The sequence below is a fragment of the Sparus aurata genome, chromosome 8 (assembly GCF_900880675.1).
Source record: "Sparus aurata chromosome 8, fSpaAur1.1, whole genome shotgun sequence".
Lineage (NCBI taxonomy): Eukaryota > Metazoa > Chordata > Actinopteri > Spariformes > Sparidae > Sparus > Sparus aurata.
Genome location: NC_044194.1, coordinates 14849609 through 14877437, shown reverse-complemented (window position 1 = coordinate 14877437; position 27829 = coordinate 14849609). Strand labels below are relative to the sequence as shown.

General features: G+C 42.1%; 1 protein-coding gene across 1 annotated transcript; it reads left to right on the top strand.

Annotated features, from left to right (window-relative positions):
* The first annotated feature begins 63 nt into the window (after positions 1-63).
* Positions 64-27483, top strand: LOC115586859 (LHFPL tetraspan subfamily member 3 protein-like). Its single transcript, XM_030426269.1, has 4 exons — positions 64-1270; positions 21932-22168; positions 24421-24449; positions 26121-27483. Exons 1-3 carry the CDS (start codon positions 844-846, stop codon positions 24435-24437), a joined length of 681 nt encoding a protein of 226 aa, XP_030282129.1. The 5' UTR covers positions 64-843; the 3' UTR covers positions 24438-24449; positions 26121-27483.
* Positions 27484-27829: the final 346 nt, after the last annotated feature.

Below are 27829 nucleotides of genomic sequence, written 5' to 3'. Positions count from 1 at the left end.
TGGCAGCAGAGCATCGCCTGATCAAGCCGAGCAGAGCTTGGCTGCGTCTTAAAATGAGCGCAGCCGTGCAGGGGGTTGTTGGTTTAACAGCGTCCTAAGAGCTGATATTTCAGTGGCTGTTGACGCAGCGTTGTCCAGGAGGTGTTTGCGCGTACCGCCTGCGCCCCTCCCTCCCTCCCTCCTCCGACTCCCAGCATCACTGGCAGCTCGGTGATGCTGACATAAACCGGAGAATAAATTCACGGTTAACGATCTTGAAGGGGGCGTCGTTGTTTTTTCTGAATGGTTTATCACGGTTTGGCTGCGCTCGTTTGTAAGTACAGGCCTGTTAATGTGTCACAAGCTGCTTCTCGCGGGGCTGCTGCTATTTAGATAAATAGGTGCGTATCAGAGGCTGTGCGATTATACATTTCCTTCGTGTTTTTTCGAGGCTTTCCAAGGGCATCAGTGAGCGCCACGGTGCGGCAGCAGCAGCGGCAGCGGCGGCGGCGATGAGCACGTCTGATGGCTGCGCCGAGCAAGTGGGAGGGAACCTGTTTCTGCTTCTGTAGTCAGTGAGTTTTTCAGAGTTATCGGCCATATCCACGGTTCAAAGCACTCCTCTCGCTGTAGCTCCTCGCTCGGATTCACCGCTTGGCTTTAGGATGCGACGTCATGACTTGATCGCGCCTGACAGATGTTGCTGCGCTGCAGACGCACGGGTGTAGACAGATTCTCCGCCCGTTCTCGCCGCTCCGGGAGATGCTCGTGTGAAAAAAAAACCGCTTCGTGCGATAGATGTTCAGTCCTCGCCGTGCGCTCGGGCCGATCGCGACGTTCGTTTAGTCTTCGGGATTGCGTAAAATGATACCTGGATCCGCCGCATCAATGCTACCGTCTGCAGAAGCTGCGAAATTGTACCAGACCAATTACGTCCGCAACTCCCGTGTCATCGGACTTTTATGGGCCATCTTCACCATCCTGTTCGGCATCGTTAACGTGACCATCTTCTCACAGCCCTATTGGATCGGGGATGGCGTGGATACGCCGCAGGCCGGCTACTTCGGCCTTTTCCACTATTGCGTCGGAGACGGACTCTCCAGGGAGCTGGCCTGCCAGGGCAGCTTCACTGAGTTCGCCGCTATCCCCTCCAGTGCGTTCAAGGCCGCCTCCTTCTTCATTGGAATGTCCATGATGCTGGTGGTCACCTGCATCGGCTGCTTCAGTCTCTTCTTCATGCTGAGCACCTCCACCGTGTACAAGATCTGTGGCTGGATGCAGGCATTGTCAGGTAAGCGCCTGTCAGTGCCTCCTGATGTGGGGCGCAGGGGGGCTGGAGGGGACCTTGAAAGGGGCTCAGGTGATATGTGTTCACAAATGGTAAGCAGGGCAACTTTGATGATCTTCACATCTTCTCCAAACACAGTACAGGCTACATGAATATCTCTGTAAATGACAAAATCACATGGCGGATCTGATCCAATGTCTCTGAAGTCTAAAGACTTTCTGTTTGGGGTCCTTGGCCCTGACCCTTCATCTCCTAAACACTGGGATTGACTTGATTTTGATTGATCGGTTGATTAGATAAATTGTCATTGGCAGAGGCCAAAGTGAAGATAAGCAGACAGTATGCAAGATCTGTCCAAGGTGCTGAAGTGTTGCTGAGGAAACAGGGGACTGCAACTACTATACTTTTGACTGTTTAAACTCCAGGTGCAGCCACACGTGAAGCTTTTCTCAGCTTATCATATTGTATTTCAAAATATCTGGAAAAATATTCCAGATATAAACAACCAATCAGCGACCATCCTTCCTCTCAGAAAACCTGTCAGCCAGTTTAAGAGTGATAGGCTCCAATTCAGGATGCACCCATCTGATATGATGTGGTTATTGGTCCAGTGCTGAGCGTAATAAGCTGTTCAGATGTAGCGCCATGAAGTGACCAAACCAACACCAATGCCATTATTGAATTCAAATTGTTTCCTCTCTCATTTTCGCAGTATTCACTGACCATGAAACCCCTGGTCTATTGTCATCTAAAATATTAAAATGACCCCATGAGAGTTCCACACAGCGAGGTGTAGGAGAGCCGTGATTTTGTTTCTTGGCACACACGCTGAGTTGAGGCATTTCTGGTTCCAGTCATTTTGAATGTTGGTGGATAGCAGCACAGTTTAACAAGAGGAACCAGTTTTGTCACAATACTGTAATTTCTAACTTCAATACAATACCTTGAAAACTATCGAAGTTCTATACCATTTTCGTCAACTGCTGAAATTGAAACATAGAATTTAATATTTTTATCCCAAAATATATATATAAAAAGGCTACAACATGACCAGGAACAGCTTTTCTTTTAGCTAGTAGCAGAGAAAAGCAGAAAGACTGTAGTTAACTTTAAATATCACAATTTAAAAATATTCGAATACTGAGAATCAATATGTATTGATACATCGATACTTTTCACAACACTATTAGCAACATGATATTGTGCCTTTAAAATGATACCAGTCTTTGTTTTAGAGGCATCATAATACATCACCACAACCTCACAATCTCTGTTTATTGGTGGTAAAAAAAAAATGATGGTCCATAAAAATGCATCTAAAATTTGATCAAAGCAGAAAACCATGTTTAATTAGTCATTAATAAAAACCTTACTGTGACGTGGAAATTACCTTATCAAGAAGCAATGTGGAGACTTTTGATTCTCCTGCTGGTCATCTGGAGGCACTGCAGTTTTGGAAACATGCGTCCAGGCCTGTGGTCTACTTTGCACAAGCTTCATGAGAAGTCTGCAGCAGCGTCACACGCCCGCGCGGCTTGTTTGGCTTTGCTTGTCAAACCCAGTATGAAGTCCACTGAATAATACTTGTTGCCTGTTCTCTTTCAGTCCATCGTTATTCCTGACTAAACACTCATTTGTGCAGGAATCCAAAAGGTGGAAAGTACAAGGCAGGTGTGGTATTTTTTAAATTCATAGATCACAGGTGAGTGTATTGCTCAGCGTCGTTTATGAATCAAATGTAAGCACGCCGTCAGACGTGATCTGAAGACTAAGTTCAAGTATAAATGAAGGCACTATTTTATAAATTACTTCTATAAGAATACTTTTATATTTGCATCAAAAGCCTGATTCAGACCGGTAACGGATGATCAGTTCACAAATGTGAAGAGGCTGAGACCACGTGAATATTCTGAATTTCATGAAAATGCTGGTGCAGCTCTACAATGCAGCGATCTGCAGACAACTGGTTTGTGTGAGTGTGGGTTTGTGTGGCCGAGTGGGTGTTGTGGGTGTTAAAAATGTTATAGAGGTCAGTGGTTCAGCTGCTGACAGCATTTGTCACTGTAACTGTGCACTTATGTCATCCAGTGTGAGCGGCGGCCTCCGTCCTCTGAAAGGAGTCCAAGCGTTGCTAAAACACAGGTCTGCTCAGCTGCACCAGTGGTCGAAAGCAGCCGGCTCCCCGTACGCAAACAAACACGAATGATGGGGGTTTTTTGGACTGGCTCCAGCGCTGTGTGCTACATTGGGGCTGAATTAATGCAATGGGCCTGTCTAATGAGGAGACCGCCGGGCTTTGTGCTTCTGCAGCTGAGAGATGAAAGAGAAAGCCAAGAGGAGAGACCCTGACCATGGCAGGCTGGCACAGGGACGCCTAATGAGCGAGCCCGGCTGCTTAGCACTGTCAAACTTCATTACACTTAGCTGAAGGTTAAACTCACGCTGCCTTCACTTGCTAGCCCCGCGGAGGACAGGTGGCCCAGTGGCATCCATAATGGGCCCCTCACTGTCTGCTGATGTTTTGATGGGGAGTAAATCGTCAATATAATGGTGATAAATGACGGGGAAAGAAAGTGTGTGTGCGTGTGTGCATGTGTGTGTAGGTGTTTGTGTGAGTGTGTGTGTCTCTTCAGCTGCTGTTTTCCTTCTTCAAACATGTTGGCTGCACAAATGCACGTCACATTTCGTGCCAATTAGGCAAACTGAAATCAAAATCGACACAGTTGGTCAGCCTGAGCTTCAGTCTGTCAGATTTTCTCGTTGTAAGGCTCTCCATTTGGTGCAGATTTATATGGTGCTAGTGCCCGTTCAAAACATGCTGTGTTAAAATAGAACACGTGGTGCGCTATTTTCCATCAAACTATTCAGCATTGCATCAGAAGTGAAAGCTCCACCTTGAACAAGTATTTGCCCAGGGCCAACGCTTCAACAACCCGCGCCTCGCAGTGAAAAAGCACCCAAAGCAGCCGCCTGGACATAAACACTTTTCAAAGAAACATCTTTAAAGTACACGAAAATACTAATCTAATACTAAACATTTGAAGAGACAAATGCAGCATAGTGAGGCTTTGCAGTAGCAAAATCTTGTTTCATATTTGATCAGCAGTGTTTTTCTCGAGTTTGATAGTACAAAGACAGTCCTCGAGCACAACGCTACCTCTTTTTAATACGTTTTGCCTTGACGTAACCACCACAGATTTAACAGGGCATGGATTTAACATTAGTGTTATAAGATCGTGTGGCATATGTACATGTAATTTCAGTTGCAATGGCGCTGTTCATCAGATTATCAAGTAGTGTGAGGGATTTACAGATCCCGTTTTAAGCCTCCTGAACTGCTCAAAGACTCATGGGGACTGCTCCAATTATATCGAACAATTTAAAATCTGGATGACTACATCCGCATTATCGCTGTTTATTCAAAAGTTATATTGATAATAAACATGTCTCGTGTCTCTACACTGGACACTGCACTCACTTGGGTCCTCGCTGACAAACCTTTCAAGTGTGAAGAAGATCGGATGAAAGATTTTCAAGATATGCAAAGGATGTACAGAGGTTGTCTTGCTTAGTAGTAACTCCTCACTGAGTAGGAGGCCTGTCTAGATACACTTCTCAATATCAAGGTCATACTATGAATGTCAGCCACGTATATGTAATTTAAGCGATATACAATGAGACACAACATATAACAAATTCCCGCCGTCACTCAGAGGTCCTCTCGGCCTGTGAGAGCATGCACACAATCTCCGGCCATCTCCGGGAGGAGAGCCCAGGTAGAAAAGGCTGAATGTTTGATGAGAGAGCAAACCACTAGGACACATTAGATCTCTCAAAACGTCTACCTCAGCCAAATACAGCTGAGTGCAGAAATGCTCCTGCGTCCGTCCTGCCCTAGATGGTCTTCCATCCCTCTCTTACTCTCCCCACCAGTGCTATTTCTGGCCGTGCATCTGCTCAAGTCCACGGCATGCAGATGTAAGCGTGTGTTTTTCTTTCCGCTGAGCTGAGCACAGCGAGGTACATGATGCACGGGCTCCCTTTACCTTATCTCCTTCTGCTACCTTCACACAATTTCACCCTTCTGTGCATCTCGACTCGTTTCACTCGCTCATTCTGACCTCGCCCTATCTCACTTTCCCCTCTCTTTTCACACCTTTTCTTTTCTTTAACCTCACTCTTCAATTTCGCCATCTTTTTCTCCTCATAAACTTGCTTGGGTGAGCACACTACACATGCCTTCCGTTTCTCTCTCTCTGCCCTGTGACTGCAGTTCTTCAGGGGTCTGCATGCCAATTAACTAAGAGGACTTTGAGGTCAATGGTAATTACTTCACCGTTTCATACCCTGTCGACTTTCTCTGTTATTTCAGCTGCCAGACTTTTTACTATATTTGATGGGATTGTTTCTTCTCAAAAACATATGAGTCATACGCTTACAGTCGTAAGCTTTTAAAAAAAAAAAAAGTCAGCAGAACAATTGTGCAGACTGGGGGTGGCCTATTTGGAAGAGATACAGACTGGACTGTTTTCAAAGGGCTGTATTTACTTAGGGCTCGGCTTTCTGTTTTCTCCTTTTTTTTTGCTTATTTTGATTATTTGGTCTGTTGTGTTTGTGCGGGCTTGGTGGTTTGTTTTTCCTGAACTAATTAAGAGAGAAAATATTTGCTCAAGAATTTATAGAAAAATGACAAAGTTGCATTCTGGAACATCCTCCGCTTCTTCTTTGAAGTCTTGGTAGTTAATACTTCGGGGATGATACTGCGGATTGTGCACAAGCCTGAGCTTTCCGCAGCACTCGCGCGGCTTCCTCTGACGATAAACTGCAGTATATTTTAACGTTGTAAACTTTTATCTAATGAGCTGCTGGATTTCGGATGGCTTTTTAATTCAAAACGTTCTGTGCCGATGTCACACACACACGTGTACAGGGTCGTAAAATAGACATACTTCTGCTGTTAATGGTGTGAGGGATTCACTCTTTAGTTCGTTTTATAATGAGATGAGCTTCATTGGGGTTGGTTGAGGTCAGCATGCTTCATATTGAGGTGACCGTAATCTTTGAAAGAAACAGTTAAACTTCTGAGGAACAGGCCTCGGAGCCACTGTCATTGTTGTTAGTAACACCTGAGCTTTTCCCTACCATGACAAGATGAAATATCCTCTGTGAAAATACTAATAATGACTCATGGATGACATTTTCGTCTGGATGCAGTTTGAAGACATAAAAACCTTGACGTACTGAATGGCCATGGAGTCAATCTATACTCAGAAATCGGGAGAAATGCCTTCTCCAAGCATGTCGGGTTTATTACATTGCAGTTTTTTTTAGCCAGCAGTGAACAGTTTGACTTCTGCTGAATCCGTCTGCAGATTGTTTGTTTTCTCCCCGACCATCGGTTCAAAACCCAAACATACTCTGTTACCAATCAAATAAGATAAAGTCGTGAAAAAATCAAATCCTCGCGAGCTGCAACAAGCAACACATCCTCATAGGTAAACAACTCAATAGGCTGAATGCCAGTGATTCCCTTAACTACACAGGGCTACATCCAGTTTTTGAGTAAAGGTAGAGATTAAAGTATCTGATGTTAAATGTACTTCCTGGCAATAAATCCAAAGTAAAAAGAACTAATACATAAATTTAGTTGGTCGACCGATTATTGGCCAGTCCAGATCCAATATTCAGCATTTTATTCAGGGTTTTTGATCAGTTTAATTACTTTGTCTCTGTTGCAGGCATGACATCTGCACTGGAACTAGAAACTTAAATTGTCAAACAAATGTAGTGGAGTAAAAAAGTACAATATTAGCCCCCTCAATGTAGTGGAGTGGAAGTACAGAGTAGCAGAAAATGGAAATACATGAAATACTAGTACATCAACACTGTAGTTAAGTACAGAGTAAATGTACTTGGATGCATGAGTAACTTCAGGTAGGTAATGTATGTAACCTTCGCTCAACTATGTCAGTAAGTTAAAATAACTCACCGTGGACTCCCTTACCTCCTCCCTATGGACACTCTCGGCTCTTCACACTACTTCGCCTGACGTCCCCCTTTGCTGCCATGATAACTTCTCCGGCCACTAGAGATCGCTGCCAAACATGACACGTAAATATAGGTCACAACAAGCTACTTTCACAATTCATCCCATGGTCGTTTTTCTGTTGATGACTAGAGAATGATGGTATTTCTGATTGAAGTTACAGTAATCCATTATCAGAATACTTAAATAAGAATAATTCATTCGGCTAATTAACTGACTAGTTTTAGTTCTAAGCCAAATTATAACGTGATTTAGTTTAATGTGGAAACTAGTAAGTAAGAAAGGCTCCTGTGGCTGAAATCGGTCAAAATTTGGTTTTAGGTATTGACAGATTAACACTTTGAAAGCTTAAACAAATACTGCCTGACAGTGGCGAGAGAGGACAGTGGGAAGATCAAGAGAAGACGATAAAGAGACAAAATAACTGTTTGAGAAGGAAGCATGAGGGCTGAGAGACAGAGAAGACAGAGAGAAGAGACACAGACATCAGATAACACATCTCAGAGAAGACGTAACAGATCCTCTGGGTCATCTAGTTCTTTCTCCCTGTGTGTCATTATCTGTGTTTCTTTGTGACTGACTCTCACTCCAATGGTCCATTAGCTCCACTGAGAGGTTTGTTCTGAAAGGAGAATTGAGGTCCAGTTTAATGCGGAGGTGGAAAGCAGAGAGCTACGCTTCCCTCTGCAGCAGGAACAGACCTGTGTGCTCCAGTTCTCCAGAGTTAATGCAGATAATGAGCACTTTTTTCCGAATATCAGGCCTTTAAAAGCAGATTAGAGCTCGACTGAGGAAAAAAGCCTGATTCTGTTACTTTTGACTTCCTGTGTTTGTGTGTCACATTGCTTCACAGCAACATTTGTTGTTCATACGGCGGACAGAAAAGATCCTCACCCTTTGTCAGCGTGGTCACAGTCGACCATCCCTGCCCAGAGCCTCATTAACTTTTTTGTCCATGCGCACCTTTTTTGAAAAGCAGCTTGAGCTGCCAATGCCAAACAACTTAATGCTGTAGCAAAAAATTAGCATATAAATTAACATTTCTATTAAAATGCACAAAAACAGCCGCCTTGAATTTGATGAAGTGCTGTTAAGCTTTGTCCATAATTGCCTTCATCCCTAAGTTGTAAACAAAACAAACAAGCACATTAGAAGTTTGTCATGTTTGACTGACTGCTGCAGCTTTTCTATTTTTATTCCCTTTTTTTTTCGCACATCCTTGAATGACCTTTCGGATCTCAACTGCATGTCGCACTGAGCGAGTGAACCTGACCAATTTCACACCACTCTGTGTTTACCCTAAAGATTTAAGTTAATATATCGCTCTATCAATGCCAGTGAATTATTATTTATCCATAGTTCAGTTAACTTCAATTTCGTTCGACTTTGTGAAGTCCTTTGAAAGACAAAGTTAATGTTGTGAAGGAAAGTTCTTGTCTTTTGAGTTTAGAGAAAATGCAGACACAGCTCATTTTACTTACACCGGCAATAGATAAGATAACATACTGACTTCACAGAGTAATGACGGAAGAAAAATGACACCACAGGTGGGATTTTCCAAAAGAAAGCATGTCTACCATTGTGCAACTCAAAAAGAGAGATACGATGTTCGTTTCCTGGTCTCTAGATCAAATTGGGACTCTTACAATGTTCTTTTGCTTCGGCCAGCTGTTTCTTCTGCCTTATTTATGGTATTTGTAGAAGGTGTGCACACCAACATGTGGCCTAACTGAGCAAATGTTAGAGGAAAACACACCTGTCTGCCTCATAATATAAAAAAAAGCAATGTAACGGTAATAATGTGATGTTGATGAATAATGGGAGAAATAAACCAGCGATGGATCTACACCGTCAACACCTGTGGCCTGTTGAAACTGTGCACCTCCTGCTCCTCCTCTGTCCGGTCTTCGTAGTGTGAATCTGGGAGATTGTGTGAACGTGAAGCAAACTTGAAACCTTAAACCATCATAAATGCTACACTGGAACACCTAAGCTGCAGCGTGTGTGATGGGAGGTTAATCTTACCTCTGACCTTTTTTTGTTATTTTACAGCCATCTGTGACAGTTTTTGGGCTGCCGGTTATTATCATCATGTTAGAAACAGTCTGATGTGTCCAGTCAGTCGTGCTGCTGCAGCAGCGCACAGAGCAAGGAGTAATGTCTCTTCACGGCACATCAAGTCGGGTACCCAGTGGGGCAGATTAACAAAGACAGAGGAACGACATGGGCGAGGACTGTCTGCTGTTTGCATTAGCGCTTTTAACTATGAAACAACAGTGGAAAAAAATACAGAGACTGGGCTCATATTGATGTTAACATAACAAACAAGAACGACCCGAGAGATTTTGTAGCATCAGTAATATTAATCCTCTTCAGAGTTGCTCTCAAATCCTAAATGTGCTCCAGAGATGTTTTGGCTCAAATCCACACTAGTTGTCTAAGGGTGCATAACAGCGGCAGTCAGGTGGCAGAGAGAAGTGATGACAGCTGGTTTCCGGATAATTGCAGAGCCGATCTGTATTCTCACTCAGTCTTTTCAGAGCAGCGCCGAAAGCTGAATGTGCTGACCCGCAAACCTTTTTTTGGGATCAAATCAACTGGCTGCACAGCACTGCCTCGTGCCCTCATCCACACACGGCACCTTCGCAGCCGGTGGCTCAACATTTAAAGGTGAGACGGGGGTGATCTCTAGAGAACAAACAGATTGTTTCTGTGCACTCGTCTACTAACCTTTCTCTCCTATTTCCCCTCTTTTCATATGCAATCAGACAAACAATTGTGTCGTTTTTTTTAATCCATTTTTCCCCCACGACTGCACAGGTAATCTGTTTTTGAAATCAACACCCTTCCACTCCTGCGTGCATTTTTGTAATTGAGAAACACATACAGCTAGTTGAAGCACCTAATTATAGCCAGCGGGAGGCTTTGGGGAGAACCATCATCCATGCAGCTCACACTCCTGCTGATCGCGGACAGCAGGAGGAGGAGAGGATGGATGGTGGACAACTACACACACACACCATCACACATACTGCGCATACACACGCATAATTTACATGCAGATACTGTATATTTTGTCCCTAATTACATACCGTCCTTCCAGCACACTAAGAGATCTGCAGGAGTGTCGGCGTGCTGCTATTCTTGTAATGCATATTTGCTTTTCTTTGAAGAACATTTTATGTTTTTTTTATTTTTTTATATTAAATCAAACAAATCAATGCCGATTAGTTAGCCCACACCTTGTGTGTTTGTGTGTAGAGCTGTGGAACACAAACTCTAAATGCCAGCCAAGTCATCAGCATGACTCCCCCTGTGTTTTGTGTCCCTGCAGCCCTGCACGGTGTGGACTATAGATTTGCCTGAGTTAATCCCTGTGATCTCAGATGTGGCCTGGCTCGGGCTGGAGCTCAGGCTGCTGATTTATTCCACGGAGGGAGGGATGAGATGGGACAGAGAGGACACTGTGACCCCAGAAAGAAACTTTCCATGCTGTTGTAACAATAATAGTCAGAGTGTTCCTCTTTGACAGTGCTGGAAAGTAACTCGGTACATTTTCAACAAAACAAGTGCTGTCTTCATGTCAACTACGATGTACTTTCATTTTTACATTTTATGCTAATTACGCTTCTGCTTCACTTTAGTTCAGGGGGCAATGTACAGTAGGTCTACTGCTTGAGAGTTAATAATGGAACTGGAAAAGCACTTAGTAGATAGCATACCTCAACCAAGCCCAGACAGTCACCTGTAATTCAATAAGGCCTAATCCAATATCAAACTCAACTCCACATTTTTAAAACTGCTTAACCATAATTTAAGATCACCAAATATTTAGTACATACTGAATCACACTTTAGTCACTCATAGATACCAGCCACCTAAATATGCCTGAGAAAAAAAAAGAAATAAAAAGAAAGGTTAAAGAAAGTGATAAAAGCTTCCCGGATCCGTCCTTTTAACCGGATCTAAGGCAAAAGTCTCCGGGCTAAGATCCATCATCCATCTAATTTTTGTGGAATTCTGTTCAGTAGTTTTTTTATGTAATCATGCTGATAAACCAACAAACAAACAAACAAAAGGTCACGGATGCAACATGTAAATATGTCAGTGACGGGGACCATTCTGCATGACAGGCACCGACTTTTCCTTAAATAATTGCATCCTTCTTGTGTATGTATTCAAAAAACACTGAAATACATTAAAATGAATTCCTTTCAGCTGCAGTAGTCTGCGCTTAGTCCTGGAGCACTATTGCTCGAAAGTGGTGGCTGGATGCTGCACATATGCACTCTTGTGCTTTTAATTTAATTTTTTACTTTGCTACTTGCACATAGAATGCCGTTGTAACTCTCAGTCTATCCTGCCATGGCTTTTTGCCTTCCTCGCTCCTGAACTGGTGGTCTCGTCGGTGTTTTTCACAGAGAATTCAGAGGTCTCTTTTGATCTGCGTTGCCCTTGCCAATCCTTATCCTCTGTAGAGGTACATGCTGCATCTGAACCTGTTACATAAGCCCTCCGCCCCAGCCTGACTCCCTCCTGCTCTGCTCACTGCGGTTTACGCTGCACTCATCCCTCAACTCCTCTCCCCCTCCCTCCACCCTCCACCCTCAACCCTCCAGCTCCGCGTCCCCACCTCTGCTTTAACCTGAAATGCTACGTTTATTATAGAGGCACATGTCTCACCCCTGTGTCAACCTTCACTTGAGTGTAGTCACTCGATGATTTCTAAGTACACCGTGTCCCTCTCTTCCGGTAGCCTATGTCCGGCTTCATCAGTAGGCAGCCCGCTCTCCTTTTGCAATACCAACTTCAATCAATGTGCAATAATGAGGCGCCGTCTCACCGGATTGGTTTGTGTGGAAATTAGGAGTCAGCGCACGCACACCGGCCGAATATACAGCAACTGGCCAAAGCAGGCGGGATTAAACGAAAGCTTTGAAAGTCACTGATCATTAACTCCAAGGAGACAATGAGATAGATAGATAGATAGATAGATAGATAGATAGATAGATAGATAGATAGATAGATAGATAGATAGATAGATAGATAGATAGATAGATAGATAGATAGGTAGGTAGGTAGGTAGATAGATAGATAGATAGATAGATAGATAGATAGATAGATAGATAGATAGATAGATAGATAGATAGATAGATAGATAGATAGATGGATGGATGGATGGATGGATGGATGGATGGATATAGTGGGCTTAATCACTAGTTTTAAACTAGTTACTTAGAAATTAGGAAGAACTTATCACAGAAACTTTGGCCAATGGACTGATGAAGAGCCGGTGCAACCCACTCCAGTTTCTGGTTTGACTGATCAACTGACTGGACGATTTGGGTTCACTCATTTGTGGGTGGTGATTGAGACATTTCATCTTTTTCATCCTGTCCTGTTGAACACGGGGGGTCTTTTTCAGTCTCGTTTGGATTCATACATCAGGTTTGTTCTGAGGCTGTAATCAAAATGATACTTAGATCTCCTTCTGGTTGAGTTGTATTCCCTGTTGTAAAAGTCAGAGCACTTCCTGCAGCCTACAGGTACACTATAATATGCAATACACTCACGTAGGAAGCTTATTTGCAGCCTAGCGAGGCAGTTAAAATGCTTTTTAAGACTAGATGCTGGCACAGAACAGAGATGATTTGATAAAATAAGCCATTTTCTTCCTCCTTCTAATCTTTTGAATTGAATCGGTAGGTAAGCTTTGGGCATTATGTGCTCATTGTGCAGAAAATTGCTGAAGATGTTGACGGAGCGGGATCCAGAGGACGCCTGCAGCTCCTAGCTGCTCACCCTCTAGCAACCAGCGAGTTTTGCCAGCAACTCAAGCAGAAATAGATTTGGACTGCAGACAGCTCATCTTCAGAAGCATGTTCCTCATCTTCCAGGGGAGATAGCTGGAGTCAGTTCTCAAAAGTTTTTCTTGCTCCACTTTCCACTGTATCGTTGACACTTTAGAAGTATTTCTTTCAGAGAACTATTTAAAATGTGTGTCCAGCCAGCTGTCCATGCTGTGTGAAACTATCAAACTCTAACTTCTTTAGGATTTATTTCTTTTTTTTTCTAACACAATAAACGGTTTCGATCATCTCCACATTCATAACTCTCTATCTCCACCCCATAAACCTGGACCACGAAGCAGACTTAAGTGGAGACACATTTTCACACTCCATTTAGTCCCACTATATAGATCACGCACTCTTAATATAATGGCCCCGTTTCTCTGAATGCAATTATGGCATTATGGCATCATTGTCATAGTCCTAGGCTATCGTCCTGCTGTAGTCATTCACTCATCTTTGGAGCCAGAGAGAATTTATAATTGTCCAGCCTGAAGAGGAGGTTGACCATGCCCACAATCTGTCAAGAGTCTGGAATGGCCTTCTGAAAGATTAGATTATTCAGTCTTATTGTACAGCCTCGTCATTTGACTACATAATGCTCACAGAAAGCCTCATAGCCGAAGAGGAGGGAACTACTATATTTTGTTTAGTGTTGAGCTACGAGAGTTATACGAGGAAGGCTAATCACAGAAATCTGGAAAGTAAATTGGACAAATGCAGTCTGAAACCATGGATGAACACTGCAAAATGCAAATGGAAGAATACCCGCAAAAAACCTGGGGGCTTACAGAGTGAAGCATGTGGAGTAGAGCATCAAACAGACAGCATCCCTCGGTGGCAAAGTTAGATGAAAGAATTCAGACTTTCACAGGTTCAAGATGTGAATTGAAATCCTTTTGGATTGTGGCAGACATTCATATTCAATCCAAGAATATACTGCATATAATATCTGACCCGACAGTATACCAGAAAGCCATTCAGTCTCCTCTTACGAAATGTTTTGCTATATTGGTGGTGGAAGCTTTTTTCAAGTCTTGGTTTAAACAGCCTTTCGAGGAAAAGCAACACTTAACTAACCTTTAAATACAGGGGTAGAGCTCCAACACCACCGACATTCAAAACATGCAAATAGAACATGCAATAACTCCTAAATTGATTAGAGTCGAACCGATGCTGGATTTTTGGTCCTGATGCAGATATGATATTAGTGACTAAATAAATTCTTGTGTCAATCTATTGGTTGATGTTCTTGATGATTAAATACATAAAACACACATTTTTGAGGATCAAATAGCCCTCAAATGTAGTTACCAAACAGTTGTGACAAAGATATGTACGTAATTGATTATTGGTAATTACGTTATCTTATTATCATTATATTACGTTAAACCTAACCTAGAGTTACAGCATCTTTTTTTTCTGCCAAATGTAAAAAAAATAAATAAATAAATCTGCTCTCATATCTGCACACATCAGAAAAGATAAGCCTTTACCAATATATCTGTAATAGGCCAGTATAGGCCAATTATATCAGCCAAAATAAATATTAGTCAGGCTTGTATGAATCCCGTATCTGCTACAACACGCAAAGGCAAAACTGGTTGTTTCGAATTAAGCACACAAAAAAATCAGATTTCTTATCCTTGAAGGAGAGATTTTTTCACTTAATACAGTGTGTGAATTCTCCTGCATTTGGCCAAATATATCAATATCAATACAACAACAACAATCTTGCAGGACCAATACTGAGCAGTGTGCTGGAGAGACTTGTCCAAGAGCTCTTCAACACAAGCTGTTTACAGATTAAATTAAGGAGGATTTTCTCTTCCTCTTAGATAAAAATGAATACTTGTCTCCTCCGATGTTAAGACTGCTTCCGTTCTTAGGCTGACTTTCCATTAAAGCATAAGTTCATCCAAAAGTGAAGATTAAGTCAGAATCCTTCAAAGCAGTGGTTTCAGCTCAGACCATAATCAACCTTTAGAGAGAATAAAGAGGTAGTCTGCTTTTTTTTCCACCCCAGTCACTGTATGAGACCACAATTAAATCATAAGCAGGCATTGCTTTGACAATATCTTATTTGTTGGTGCATTAAAGTGCTTACAGGAAACAGGAAGCTATAAAAAAAACAAAAACCTGCGGGAATGTAAAACATTCGCAGTTTGACGTCAAACCATTACAATATGCAGAGCCAACCATTTGGTCCTTGAAACTTTAGTCTAATGCTACCGCTCCCACCTCTCTCCCACCGTGTGGTGTTTGGGCTGCTTGTCTCCGGTCTCAGCAGCGTGAGTCATTCGAGCGCTGAGCCACACTGTCACACTGTGCCTCAACGCTGGCAGGAATCTCACTCTGCCTGGAGCGTAATTCTGAGAACGGCAACGCAGACAACAAGCATCAGGGATGAGCAATGTTTTTTAGGGGTGGTAGATCACATTACTGGCCAATGAATAACAATCACAAGCTGTTATTTTGTTCTTTTTGGATGTGAGTAATAACGTTGCTGTCTTTTTGTGTATCTCCTCCCGTGGAGCTTCCTGTCCGCTGCTTTCTGCAAGAACGAGCACAAATGAAGGAACTCTTTGAACTAAACTAGTGAGATTTTGCCCACATTCAGGTCACCTTTTCACCTGTGGGAGTGTAGCATTAACTGTAGCATTGAAGCAAACTCACCTTTGCATATTCATGGGGAGCCCCACTGGGATAAACACTCAGAGCATGTGTCCTCAGAGTGTCTGTGCCGCCTTTTTGACTTTTAGTCTTTACCTTAAATGCCACTTTGCCAGCCGCTGGCTCATTCACCAGGTCAGTAAACACACGCTCTCATATTCATCAGCAGCGAGATGTGTCACCGTGAGAAGAAGTGATCTTCAGCACTAAGCCACTGTGTATAATTTACAGAGAGAGTGAGCAATGTAAAGATCATTTATGTTCAACACTAGATACGTATACGGACATAGCCTTTTGTCTAGGCTGTGTTCATTTTTCTGTGTATTTCTGAACGCTATACGAAAGCCTACAGATACGAACCAACGAAGCAGTACCTCTGGTAGTTGCGGGGGGCAGTGTAGCAAATAATTCACAAGACACAACCACAGGACAAGAGGAAGGGGTTTTAAGAACAGCTGAACTTTTAGAGGAGAGGTAATGCGAGTTGGTGAGAAGTTTTAACGTTTGTATGCATAGACATAATATACGTAGACGCCTCATAGACTGACGCTGCCTATTGGAGCTAACGTATCAGCGCGGCCGCCATCTTGGACAGGTCCCTAATGCGCCCCCCCTGCACTTATTTCTACTGAGGAAGGTCTATCCACAACTACAATAATCATAACTCCCCGAATTTTTACCGGATTTTCACACGGTTAAAAACGGCAGAGCTTTAGTTATGATACAGGGCGCTGTCACAAAAATTATAAAAAACATTTTTTTTTAAATCTTACTTGTGAAAGGTAATCCCCCACAATCTGCTAACAATACTGCGCCGGTTATTGCAACCAGTGCTTGGTCGACTATTTGGGGGCAGCCCTAGAGGAGACCCAACCAAGATGGCGGCAACGCTGGGTTACATTCCAGCACATCATGAGGCGTCTGCGTATATTATGTCTATGTTTGTATGCTGTTATGAACAGCTGGAAGGAGATCAGACACCAGCGAAGAAGAAGTGGAGGTCTGTGTGAGACTGATTAGATTTTTGAGCAGCTGCCCTCTGGTGGTTGCAGTGCACAGCGTGTGTGTGTGTGTGTGTGTGTGTGTGGTAGAACTGGATCCATAGGAAGCGTAAGATAGAGCAGGTCGGGATGTGTGTGTGCATAATTTAGTTTGTCACAGCTATTCAAATGAGGTGCGGAGAAAAAGGACTGTGGGAGTGAAAAAAATGTGAATCGCGTTTCATGGCTGCTTAGACGTGCTGCAGATGCGTAAATGATGTTGATTTGGAGAGAGCAGGAAAACACAAATCGCTGTGTTTTCCCATCTGCCACACGGCGCAATCGATGACACACCGAAACACTGAAAACATGAGTCAGATGAAACCCTATAGTCCTTCGAAGGCAGTCGACAGTGTAAGTGCTTTATTTTTTTCTTTGTCCGCAAACCAGGAACAAAAATCCAATCAAGCCGCTGCTTTGGATGTCACACAGGACCTCCAGTCACCCACACCGCTCGCAAGTGACACACAGAGATTATATGAGGTCGATGGGATTCTTTCAGTATCGATGGGATTTAGTTGTCTTTTTTGGTGGAAGATGAGCCCGGTGTGCTCCCGACCAATCTACCGCCATCATACCGTTCTGCACCGACTGTTCACACCTAATCTGCCCTACCTACAGTCGCTTACGTAAGCTGCTGTTAGCCAACAACCATTTCTCAGTTCAGTTTTTTCCACTTGCATGATCCCGCTGTTCCCGGGGAGAGAAAAAAAAAGAGACAAACACAGAGAGGTTTACTTGTGAGGGGGGGAGACAAAAAAGGGAGTAAACACTGAGAATAGCTCCGCCGAGGGGGGCTCCGGCATATGGTAGCCAGTGCTCATGACGTTGGCGTGGCACTGGGTACTTGCTGGCGGCCACACACGGGTTCTGTCTCTCACCACCTCTCCTTTTTTTCTCCTCTCCTCCCTGCCTCGGCCTACCTCATAATCCGTCTCTCCCTCCCTGCGCCTGTCTGCCGCTCCTCTCCTCCTGCTCTCCAGAGACAGCAGGAGAGAGACGGAGCGATGGGCCGAGCTGAAAGGGGAAGGATAACGCCGTCGGTAAATATCTCGTCTCCTCTCTGACTGACAGCTGCGTTCTGTCAGGTGTGCTGTTGTTTCTGTTGCCAGGATTTGAAGCGCGCTGCTTATTAACCGCAGCAGGAAGTTCTGCTCCCATGCGGAGCAAGTGGGTGAAGCCAACAGACACCAGCCGATAATTAGATCATGTCTTTTGGATTTTTACTTTAAGTTCCCCTACAGTATGACAGCTGTAGGTAGCTATAAGGTCATTTTGTGTCTATAACTTCTCATTTGGAGATACATTTTATGTTATTACAGCTTTGTTGTGCTTTATTATCATTCATTATCTGTCTTTATTACAGCTATCACTTATTATCACCCACAGGAGGAGTATCTGTCATTAACAAATACATTATTAAACACATATCTGCATGCATCTACATTATGATGTGTTATAAAGCAGTTGTTAAGCATTTATACACTGATTATGAATGTTAAAGGGTGGGCTTGAAGGATAGGTTCCACCAAAAATCGAACAGTTGGTCATTATCTACCTGGGACGCAGAGGGAAGTTTCGTAATCCACAAAACATTTCTGGAGCTTTACATCAAAACAACATTGCAGCATTCTCCTAAACAGCTCAAGTAGATGGAGGCTTGTTTTAAAACGTTAAAAAGCATGTCTCTTTAAAGCTCATCTGGCATAATCATAAGTCTCCCGAAGCCCAGATATCCCAAATTGATTGTAAAAGATGTGGATGTCCACCCATTATTAAGCTGAAATTGCAATTACAATTTATTTCAGTATGATTTTTCCTATAATTCAAGTCAGTCCGATTATAATGAGGAATTTGGTTCAAAGTAAATGATTTCAATATAGAAGCCCAAGCTTTCTTGAACAGAGGATCTAAATGAATGTAAAATATAGAAACATGTTGTCGGTTGTTTAAAATTTTAATTCGAATATGCTTTGTTATGTTCTGCCTGTTACCTGTGGTGAAAAAATAAATATTGATATATCAAAAAACACTGCTGTAACTGCTGCTAATAAACGTCTCTCTCATCAATCTCGATAGCTCTCACTCTGTTTACTATTGATTTGGATATTGCAACTGTGTTAATTTGTCTCAGTACCTCCCTCATGGCACTTGAATTAATGCACCGTATCATATTTTACATATTTATTTAAAAACATAGAAATGCCTAGCTTCTTGCAAGCCACCTCTTAATTCCTTCGGATGAGTGCACTCTGTAAGGTATTTTATTTCTCCTCTGTGAATTTTGATTAAGCTCCTCATTATGTAAGTGGTGTTATGGATTAGTTGACTCCAGGCTTACTGTTACAGTGTATGTAGGGGACATGTGCTCCTCCTGTAACCACAAGCTGTTTCTGGGAACAGAAGCGGCATATGTGGCACCCTCTGTTGGTATGATCCTCGCCAGTGCATCTCTCAGAGATGTTCATCTGCAGAGGCAGGCCTTGGAGGAGATATTTTACAGTGTTAAGTAGTGACTGTGACAGATATTCTGCTGCTCGTGTATCGCTTGTTCCCTTGATGCTATCAGTATTTGTCAGTGTACTCCTCTTTTGTTCGTCTTTTTTTCCTGGACCCTCTTTCTCTCTCACCTGCTCCACAGCTCCGTGCGCCTCTTCCATCCCTTCTGAGCCTCAATGTAATATTCATGACGGCGCTGAGTCGAGCCAAATGTGTGCAGGAGACACCCAGAAGGATCTGGAAAAAAAGCTTTTGTTACCTTTGTAGTAAACGCATCATGAGGAGGAGAGAGAATAGCAATGTGTATCGACTCGTTGAATTTCAAACATTTTTTTGGTCCTCCGTGGCACGCCTTCTGTTAAGTGAAACCTGTTAAATAAACCCCCATGGTAGTCATAGCATTCATGCAGCTCGACCACTGATATCATTGCTCCACAGTTTCCGATTCGCCCATTCTCCGAACCACAAATTAAGGAGCTGGTTGGGAGCTCTGCCGCCACCAATCCAAAACAACAGTATATGTGACTATCTGGGAACAGGACTGAAGAATGAACTACCTAACGAATTGCCACTCTAATGAATAACTACACTATTGCAAATGAGATATACTATTAACTGAGACACAGAATACATTTTGTGTCTCCGTCAAGGACATACAGAGGCAGCGTTTTCTCATTTCTTCTGCACTGACTGTATCAAACTCCTCCTCTGAGGTATCTGCAGAGGACTGCAACTATTGTGACAGTGTCAACTGTTTCAACAGCTCTTATTACTGGAAAAAACAGGGGTTTTGTCAATGTCAGTGTCAGCCAATTTAAAGGAAGAATGGTAAGTGGCTCTCAGGGATATTGGGGACTTGTTAGGAAGTGGTAGACGGGCAGACGGATGTGATGCAGGTAGGAGCGAACCTGTTCGCCGTCTGGTCTAGCGGGTCACAGTCAAGGAGCTGAATCATCTCGGCTCTAGATGACATTTGACAGACTGTGACGCTACACTGTATTAAGCGCTCACGTGGGCTGATCACAACCTATTACGGTCAAGTTAAGTCTTCCTTGAGCGTGAAGGCTCTTTCTCTTGATTCAACGGCAGCTTCATATACTAATCATTCATAAAACCAGAGCCGTTAATCGCATGTTGTTTGCTCAGCTGTAAAGCCATGTAAAGGAATAGTTCTGTGCCATAAAAATCAAATCAAATAATTTCATTGCAGTACCCCTCTGTCTGTACCTGAGTACTTGCTCTGTGAATCTCCGTGTGTATACAAATTTGTTATGACAGTCAGAGCCCTGGGGGGAGGTGGGAGAGGAGACGAGGGTGCGCAGTTGTACTCACTTGCTCTCTGCGAAACATCTCAACACCCCCTGATGTCTTTCAGCACTATGAAAGACTGCATCACCACTGTAACTAACTGCAGTGTGTGAACGCTTTAATGCACGCGTGTGTGGGCAGCTTGTGTATGCATACAAGAAGAGAGCATATTCTTCTCATTATAGGTTGTAAAAAAAGCCGCTGAAGGACATTAAAACTTCAGTTATATACACGTACATTTAAGTTAAAAGGTATACGAATAAAGCAGCGTGCAGGTCCTTAGAAATGCAGATTACATGGTTAGAGAGCTCAAATAATGTTCAAAAGCCTCAACCTGATAACACGAACAAGCAGCATTCACGGAGGAAGCACTGCAAGAAAGTCTTTTTGGGGTTAAAGAAGTGGGGTGTATGTTTTATTATTAATGTGCAATGCACTCTGGATAATTGTGCAGTCAGCTTCTTTTTTCCAGGTCTGTTCTGCTGCAACACCGCCTCAGAGCAGAGCCTCATCCAAATTGAAGATGAGAGAGATTTTACCCCATGGGCAAAAGTTGAGAATGAGGATTGCTTAGTTAAAAAAAACCAAAGAGGAAGAAAAAAAAAAGAAAAAGCTGCAAGACAAGTGCACAGGCTTTGGTTTCTCTTGTGCTGTTCTGCCGCAGCATCACCTTAGAGAAGAAGCTCCTTTAAACTGAAGATGAGAGAGAGCCAAATTGAAGATGAGAGAGATCTTTACCCCTCGGGCAACAACTGAGAATGAGGAGCAGCCAGTTAAAATCTTATATTACCACAATTTAAAATCCAAGAGGGAGAGAAAAAGAGAGGCGTTGAAGTTGTGCAACAAAAAACAAGTGAAGTACGTGAATGTGAGGAAATACACTTCACATTATCAGAGGCGTGACTACACTCCAAATCTCTTGCTGCAACTGTGTCCGACTATGACTGCTGCTGTGTTTGTTTACTGCTGTTTTAACTGCTCCTCCGCTGGCACACATTGTGTCTAGACACTTATGCCCCGCCTCGGGAAGGGAATGAAAATCGATGTGATAAATGTAATAGAGCCGCGGCACACTCTCCGGAGAGGAGAATGTAAGGGCTCAGATTTTTTAAAGCACTTGAAATGATTCTTTATCATTTCCCCACAAAATCTCATTATCCCTGGCCTCATTTATTACACTGCAGTCTTGCCTCAAACTCGTTTTTTTGTTCTGCTTATATATCTTTTGTTCCATTCTTCCCCTCGCTAGGAGTCTGTCTGGTGCTCGGCTGCATGATCTATCCTGATGGCTGGGACAGTGACGAGGTCCGGCGGATGTGCGGAGAGCAGACGGACAAATACAGCCTGGGAGCCTGCTCAGTGCGCTGGGCATACATCTTGGCCATCATGGGCATCCTGGACGCTCTCATCCTCTCCTTCCTGGCCTTCGTCCTGGGGAACCGGCAGGATGGACTCATGACAGAAGAGTTGCTGGCTGAGAGCAAGGGTGAGAATCTACGATCTGATCAAATAATAATAATAAACATGAAATTCAATCTTTGCCTGCGCACAGCACTGGAAGTCAGAGTCATGTTCCAACCCAATCACCAGAATAAATGTTAGCCAAGTACTGCAAGTTTCTGCAAAACCACATTAGGTTAAAGTGATAAGTTAACCCTCTCCGTTTGTTTAGGTGTCATTTTCTGTTTCTTTTTTGATACAACGCTGTGTGCAAAATATATATTTGATTGAATTGTTAAACAGTTCTCCACAATCATCACATGTACAGCAAATGAACCAAAGAATAGAAACGGATTTCATTTATTTTAAACCCCAAATTGAGTTATAAATCTCTTTTTGTTTTGGCCGAGTGGAACCAGACAAATTGCTCTCAAAGCGCGCTCTCAATGCAATTTGTGCTACAGTGGTCTTGCAAAGCATGCACTTAAAATAAATAAGAATACTTTAAATTTAGCTTTAAGAATAGACTCCTTGTTTATCACAAACCACGTGACTTTCCGCCCGGACTGAAAATAGAACGCGTGCACTCATTAGGGTTGTGATAAAACACGCGAGAGTCTGGCAAACAGATTACATGAGTTGAATTCAAAAAAAGGATCACATTTGGTACGCTCTCGTATCTAAAGCCAAAGTTTTGATGTAATGAGCCTTTGAGGCAGCCTCTATAAAAACAAGACCGAATTTAGGAAGCTATAAATTAATTTGAACATAACCATAAGAGCTGCACGAGCCTGCTTTTGGGTTTAATATTCTAAAAATAGCAACCACGTGCCCCCATTTTGCCCCTTTTTTTACTATTGAGCCATTTTGAGCATAGTCATGATTGTGTTCTTTTCTGAAAGAGAACTATATAAACCAAGTGATAGTGATCAGTCAGTGATCAGTATTGGGTGATACAAAATGGAATGACAATGGGGTTTTTTTTTAACATTGAGTGAGGAGTCAACTAGAGACCTTCTCAAAAAATATGACAAACCCACTTCCTGGTCTTCTGCCGATTAAGGACTGTTAAAGGAGACGTATAATGCTAATTTTCAGGTTCATAATTTTATTTTAGCTGACTTCTAGAATAGGTCTACATGATTTAGTGCTCAAAAAACACATTGGTTTTCTCGTACTGTTCAGTGCTGCAGCACTGTTTTCCCCTGTCTGTCTGAAACGCTCTGTTTTAGCTCCTGTCTCTTTAAGGCTTCCCTCCCAAACACCTAGTCTCCCCTGAATGGTCAGATCACACATGCCTGACCCAGCACCGCTAACAAACATAGAGCAGCCTTGCAAAATTATGCAAACATATAACATGGTGACGTAGTGAGATGTCACAAAGTCACGGAATTAAAGGCGAGAATACTGAAGAGGCGTTTCAGCGCAGTGTTTTCTGTGGGAGAGATGAGTTTCTGTTGGGGTGTACTGTGAACTTCTGAACTTCCAAGATCTTTTACATGTACAGGAACCTATATTAACCACTGAAGGGGAAATGAAAAGCACATTAGGTGTCCTTTAATATTCTGCTCCTTATTAAATATACAAGGATCCAAAGACAGTAGGAGTATCTGCTTTTACCAACATCAAACCTCACTTCCCCTCCAAAGATATATAAGGGATGTAATGATTTAGTCATGGAAATGGCCTGGCCTATAGACTGGTGTCCATGCATATGTAATTCTGTATCACAGCTCTACACAGTGATTTACCGTGTTAAGGCCTGGGTGCAGGTTTGTCTCCCAGTGGGAAATGGGATAAGTATGTCATCACCCCGTACTTTGCAAGGGAACCAGACAGGCATGGGCAACCAATAACCCATTAAACAGACGTGGGGAAAAAGAATCAGCGTGAAGGAGAGTAACATAGATGATCTTTAGTCTCTAAGATCAAACTACAGTGACCTTCAGATGACAAATAGACAATAATGAAACATTCATTTATCGACAATGTCATCGAGAAGGAAACTTGAGTGTGATTATCAGTTACGTCACCAGTCAATGAGCAGGCTCACTTTGCAGCCTGATGATGTACCATTCCTTAGTATCCAATTATGAATAATTCATTTTAGCTCACTAGTCTTTTTTTTCCATTTAGCTCTTCCATGCTGCCATCTACTGGTGTTTGTGTGTAATACACACACATAGTGAAGGATGCATGGATCTGGCAAAGTGTGGACATGAGAGTCTATTAATAGCATGACCTTGAGCACCTTGTTGTAGCATTTCTTTATTTTTCTCTGTGTTTCTGTGTTTGCAGAGGGAGGCAACGCCTAACCAAATCTTTAGGTAAGAACAAAATATATATACATCTTAAAATATATACAGATGTCATAAACAAGCCATCATTACTGCATCTAAGCATGCATGTGATGTGATTGTCCTTTAATAATTTACAACCATGAAACGTCATCGTTTCCTCACGTGCTGTACAACAGTGTCAATTCCTTGTAAATAAATTTTTCAGAGCATAAACTATTTTCCTCAATCTTTGCCTCCTGTTCCCTTAATTAAGTAAAAGCAGCAATAATACACAATAAGTCTTTAGTAACTGTAACTATCAAGTAAATGTAGTGGAGAAAAAGTACAGCATTTCACCGTAAAATGTAGTATAAAGTTGTAACGTGAATTTGGAAATTCAAAAACTCAGTGAAAGTGAAAGGTCCTCAACATCATTGGCCAAAGAAGTGCTCTGATTCTGAGTCTGAAGTAAAAGCAGTAATACAAATATATTAAAAAAAAAAAAAACACAAAAATACTGATACTAATAGAAAATTCTACATTCAGAATCTAAAGTAACAGTGTGACAGATATATTATTGTACGTGGCAGTATTAGATTGTTAGCATAGCATGTTAGCAAAAGCACATCTTACTGTTAAAACTGGTTGAGTTTCGAGGCCGATCCGGTCACAGGATAAATCTGAGAGACATTTAATGGGCTAGCAAAGGGGATTTGTGATATATTGAATACTTTTACCCCTTTACCATTTGAGAAGTTTATAGAGGAAATCTGTTCTTGGTTGATCTGCTAACAACTAATGGGCATCAGGAACAATCAAGGAGCCCCAACTAGACATGTTTCAGAAACTACGGACACCAAGAAAATCAGTATTTTAGAAGATTTTAAGCACTGTTATCTCAAGATTACGGTTAATTATTCATAACAAAGCTCATTTTCTCATGATAACGGGTTGATTTCTCTAATTATTCTATAAAACCAAGGGCAGATTTCTTAAGATATATAAACCTTATCCATTTGTTGAAAGAATGAATAAATGAATGAACCTACAATGGTCAACTTAAAGCAGATGTCTTACTGTCCAGTAAGGCTACAACCAAAATAATTCTTGTTGACATGGTTAAACTCAAGAAGAAACATCCCAGAATCATGAATGTTTAATTGGTATAAGAAAGTATTTACATAATTATGGACAGTATTATAGTGCGATTGATAATGGTATTCTCTTGATTTGACATTTTCAGGTTAAATCAATTGTGACTGCTGTTAAGATACCATCTGTGCAGGCTAGCGAGTTATAAAATGTAACAATCTTTTGTTTTCTCATGACAACTGGTATCAAAATAAAGAAGCTTGTTTTACTTGAGATAAGGAAGTAATGATCTTGTCATCTAGGAATAGCAACATTTGATTGGCAAATGATTGCTAACCGGCATTCTTTGCTTTCACAAAAAGCTTGGGAATCACTGGTTTAATCTTTAATAAGTTTCCCATGGTCATATGTTTTTTGTTTTTGTGCCCAAGCTTGATCTGAAAATCAACTATAGCTGTCTAATGGTAGTAGTGTAGTAAAAAGTGTACAGTTTGCTTCTGACATGGGGTTGAGTACAAATTCAAAGTAGCATAAAATACAAATACACAAAAAATACAGTACCTGCGTACTTTCCACTACTGTCTTTAGCTCTTAAAAACACAGTTTCTTTGGTTTTCTTTTTTTTAGGTTCCTGAATTTCCATGTGTCTGTTTTCATGAAGTCTCAAAACATCATCTTAAAGGAGGGATGCAAATTAAGGTCTCTGAAGGAGAGGAACACGATGGATCCAGCCAGCCTGCCTGTCACATCTACCTGCCAAAAGTCCAGCGTAACCTTCCCCTTGAAGTCCATCCATCTTGCTTGCAATCCCTAAACCACCATCCCCAGCACTTAGATGGAGCCCAGTGCACTTTTACCCCAGTGTGTCTACAGAGCTGACCCTCGCACAACATTGCATAGACCCACGACAGGGGCAGAGACTGTTATCCTATTAAGAAATATATGGACTACCCACTACCTACCTGAGAAGGCACAGGGTTGACATTGTACACCTGCAGTACGAGCACAGACACAAACACACGTACACACACACACGCACAAACACAACTCTGTTACACGTGCACGTACAGTACATACACCGACAAACTCTGTAATTACAAGTATTATACTATGTTAACACTTAGCCGTGTGTACCACCGTCAGAATGTGTGTGTCATGTTTTATTTGTGAAAAGAGAAAACGGCTCATTTTCAGATAATTGATGTAAATCTATTGTGTTTCATATTGTAAGGTTTGACAATGAAATGAAAGTTTTAGTTTCTTCTTCTTTGCTCATATGCCCCTTTGTTCCTCTTCATTTACTAGAAAAAAGACATTTAAGACTGTTTTATAAGAATATTATCATCCAAAAGAGAGAAAAAACTTGTATTACAAAGTATGTACAGTGAATATTAAAGATGTTCTAAGAATTTTACCTAACTCCACTCAATGCCCTGCTAGCTAACTTTGCACAGCGCTTCAGTTTGAGAAGAAATCTAATATTTTATAGTCTGTGGTATCTACACTGTGATCGGGGCTATTAGGACTGTGTGCCGCAGGACTCATAGCTGCTGTGTGAATGTGTGTGCGTGCAGGGAAGTCTTTGAGTGCGAGTGCATGCACAAATGTGAGTGTGTACGCAAGTGTGTTGTTGGGCTAGTGAAAACAATATGCCAGCCTCACACACACTTGTCCCGTTGTATAGCTAAGTCTGTCTCTGTCTTTGTCTCCAGCTCTCTCTTTCTGTTTCCGATCCCCTTACTGGCTTTGTTTTGTTGGGACATACAGGGTAATATGATGGAGTATTGTGTACAGTGACTGGTGTGCCTGAGGAGTGAACTGCAGTGGTAATGGATTGCGAAGGCCTGTCCCAGCCTCACCTGTGGATATTGTGTAAATAGATATTCTATAGATACCAAACAATTAGCAAATATGGAGGAGATTAACTTAGATCAATTTAAGAGATTCCTTTAAGAATATATGAACACTTAATAAAGGTTTTCACTGTAAAGCTCTGTTGTGATTTTTTTTAAAAGCAGTATTTTATTAATTTTACACATCATAACAGTTGTTTAATATCTGATTTGAAGGGGGCATGAGCCAGAAATAGGAAAAATCTGGAAACAGTGTTGGAGGCGGGGCCCCGTTTATTCCTAATAAATAAAATGCTGCTGCATGAAGGCAAAAAAAGTTTGACCTCCTGGGTGTAAAATTACATGGATTTTCCACAAAGCTTCCACATTGTGTGCGAGTGTGCACACTGGAGACCTCAAGTTGAGCAGCTAACTTCTAAAATCATTTTATCATACGGCTCTGCTAGACTTTCCAAATATGACTGAAAGGCGTTTAAAAATGTA

Excerpts from the sequence above, each read along its gene's own strand:
- LOC115586859 (XM_030426269.1), top strand. The coding sequence starts at position 844 with ATGATACCTGGATCCGCCGCATCAATGCTACCGTCTGCAGAAGCTGCG. Across the intron at positions 1,271-21,931 it reads CTGGATGCAGGCATTGTCAG|GAGTCTGTCTGGTGCTCGGC; the intron begins GTAAGCGCCTGT and ends TCCCCTCGCTAG.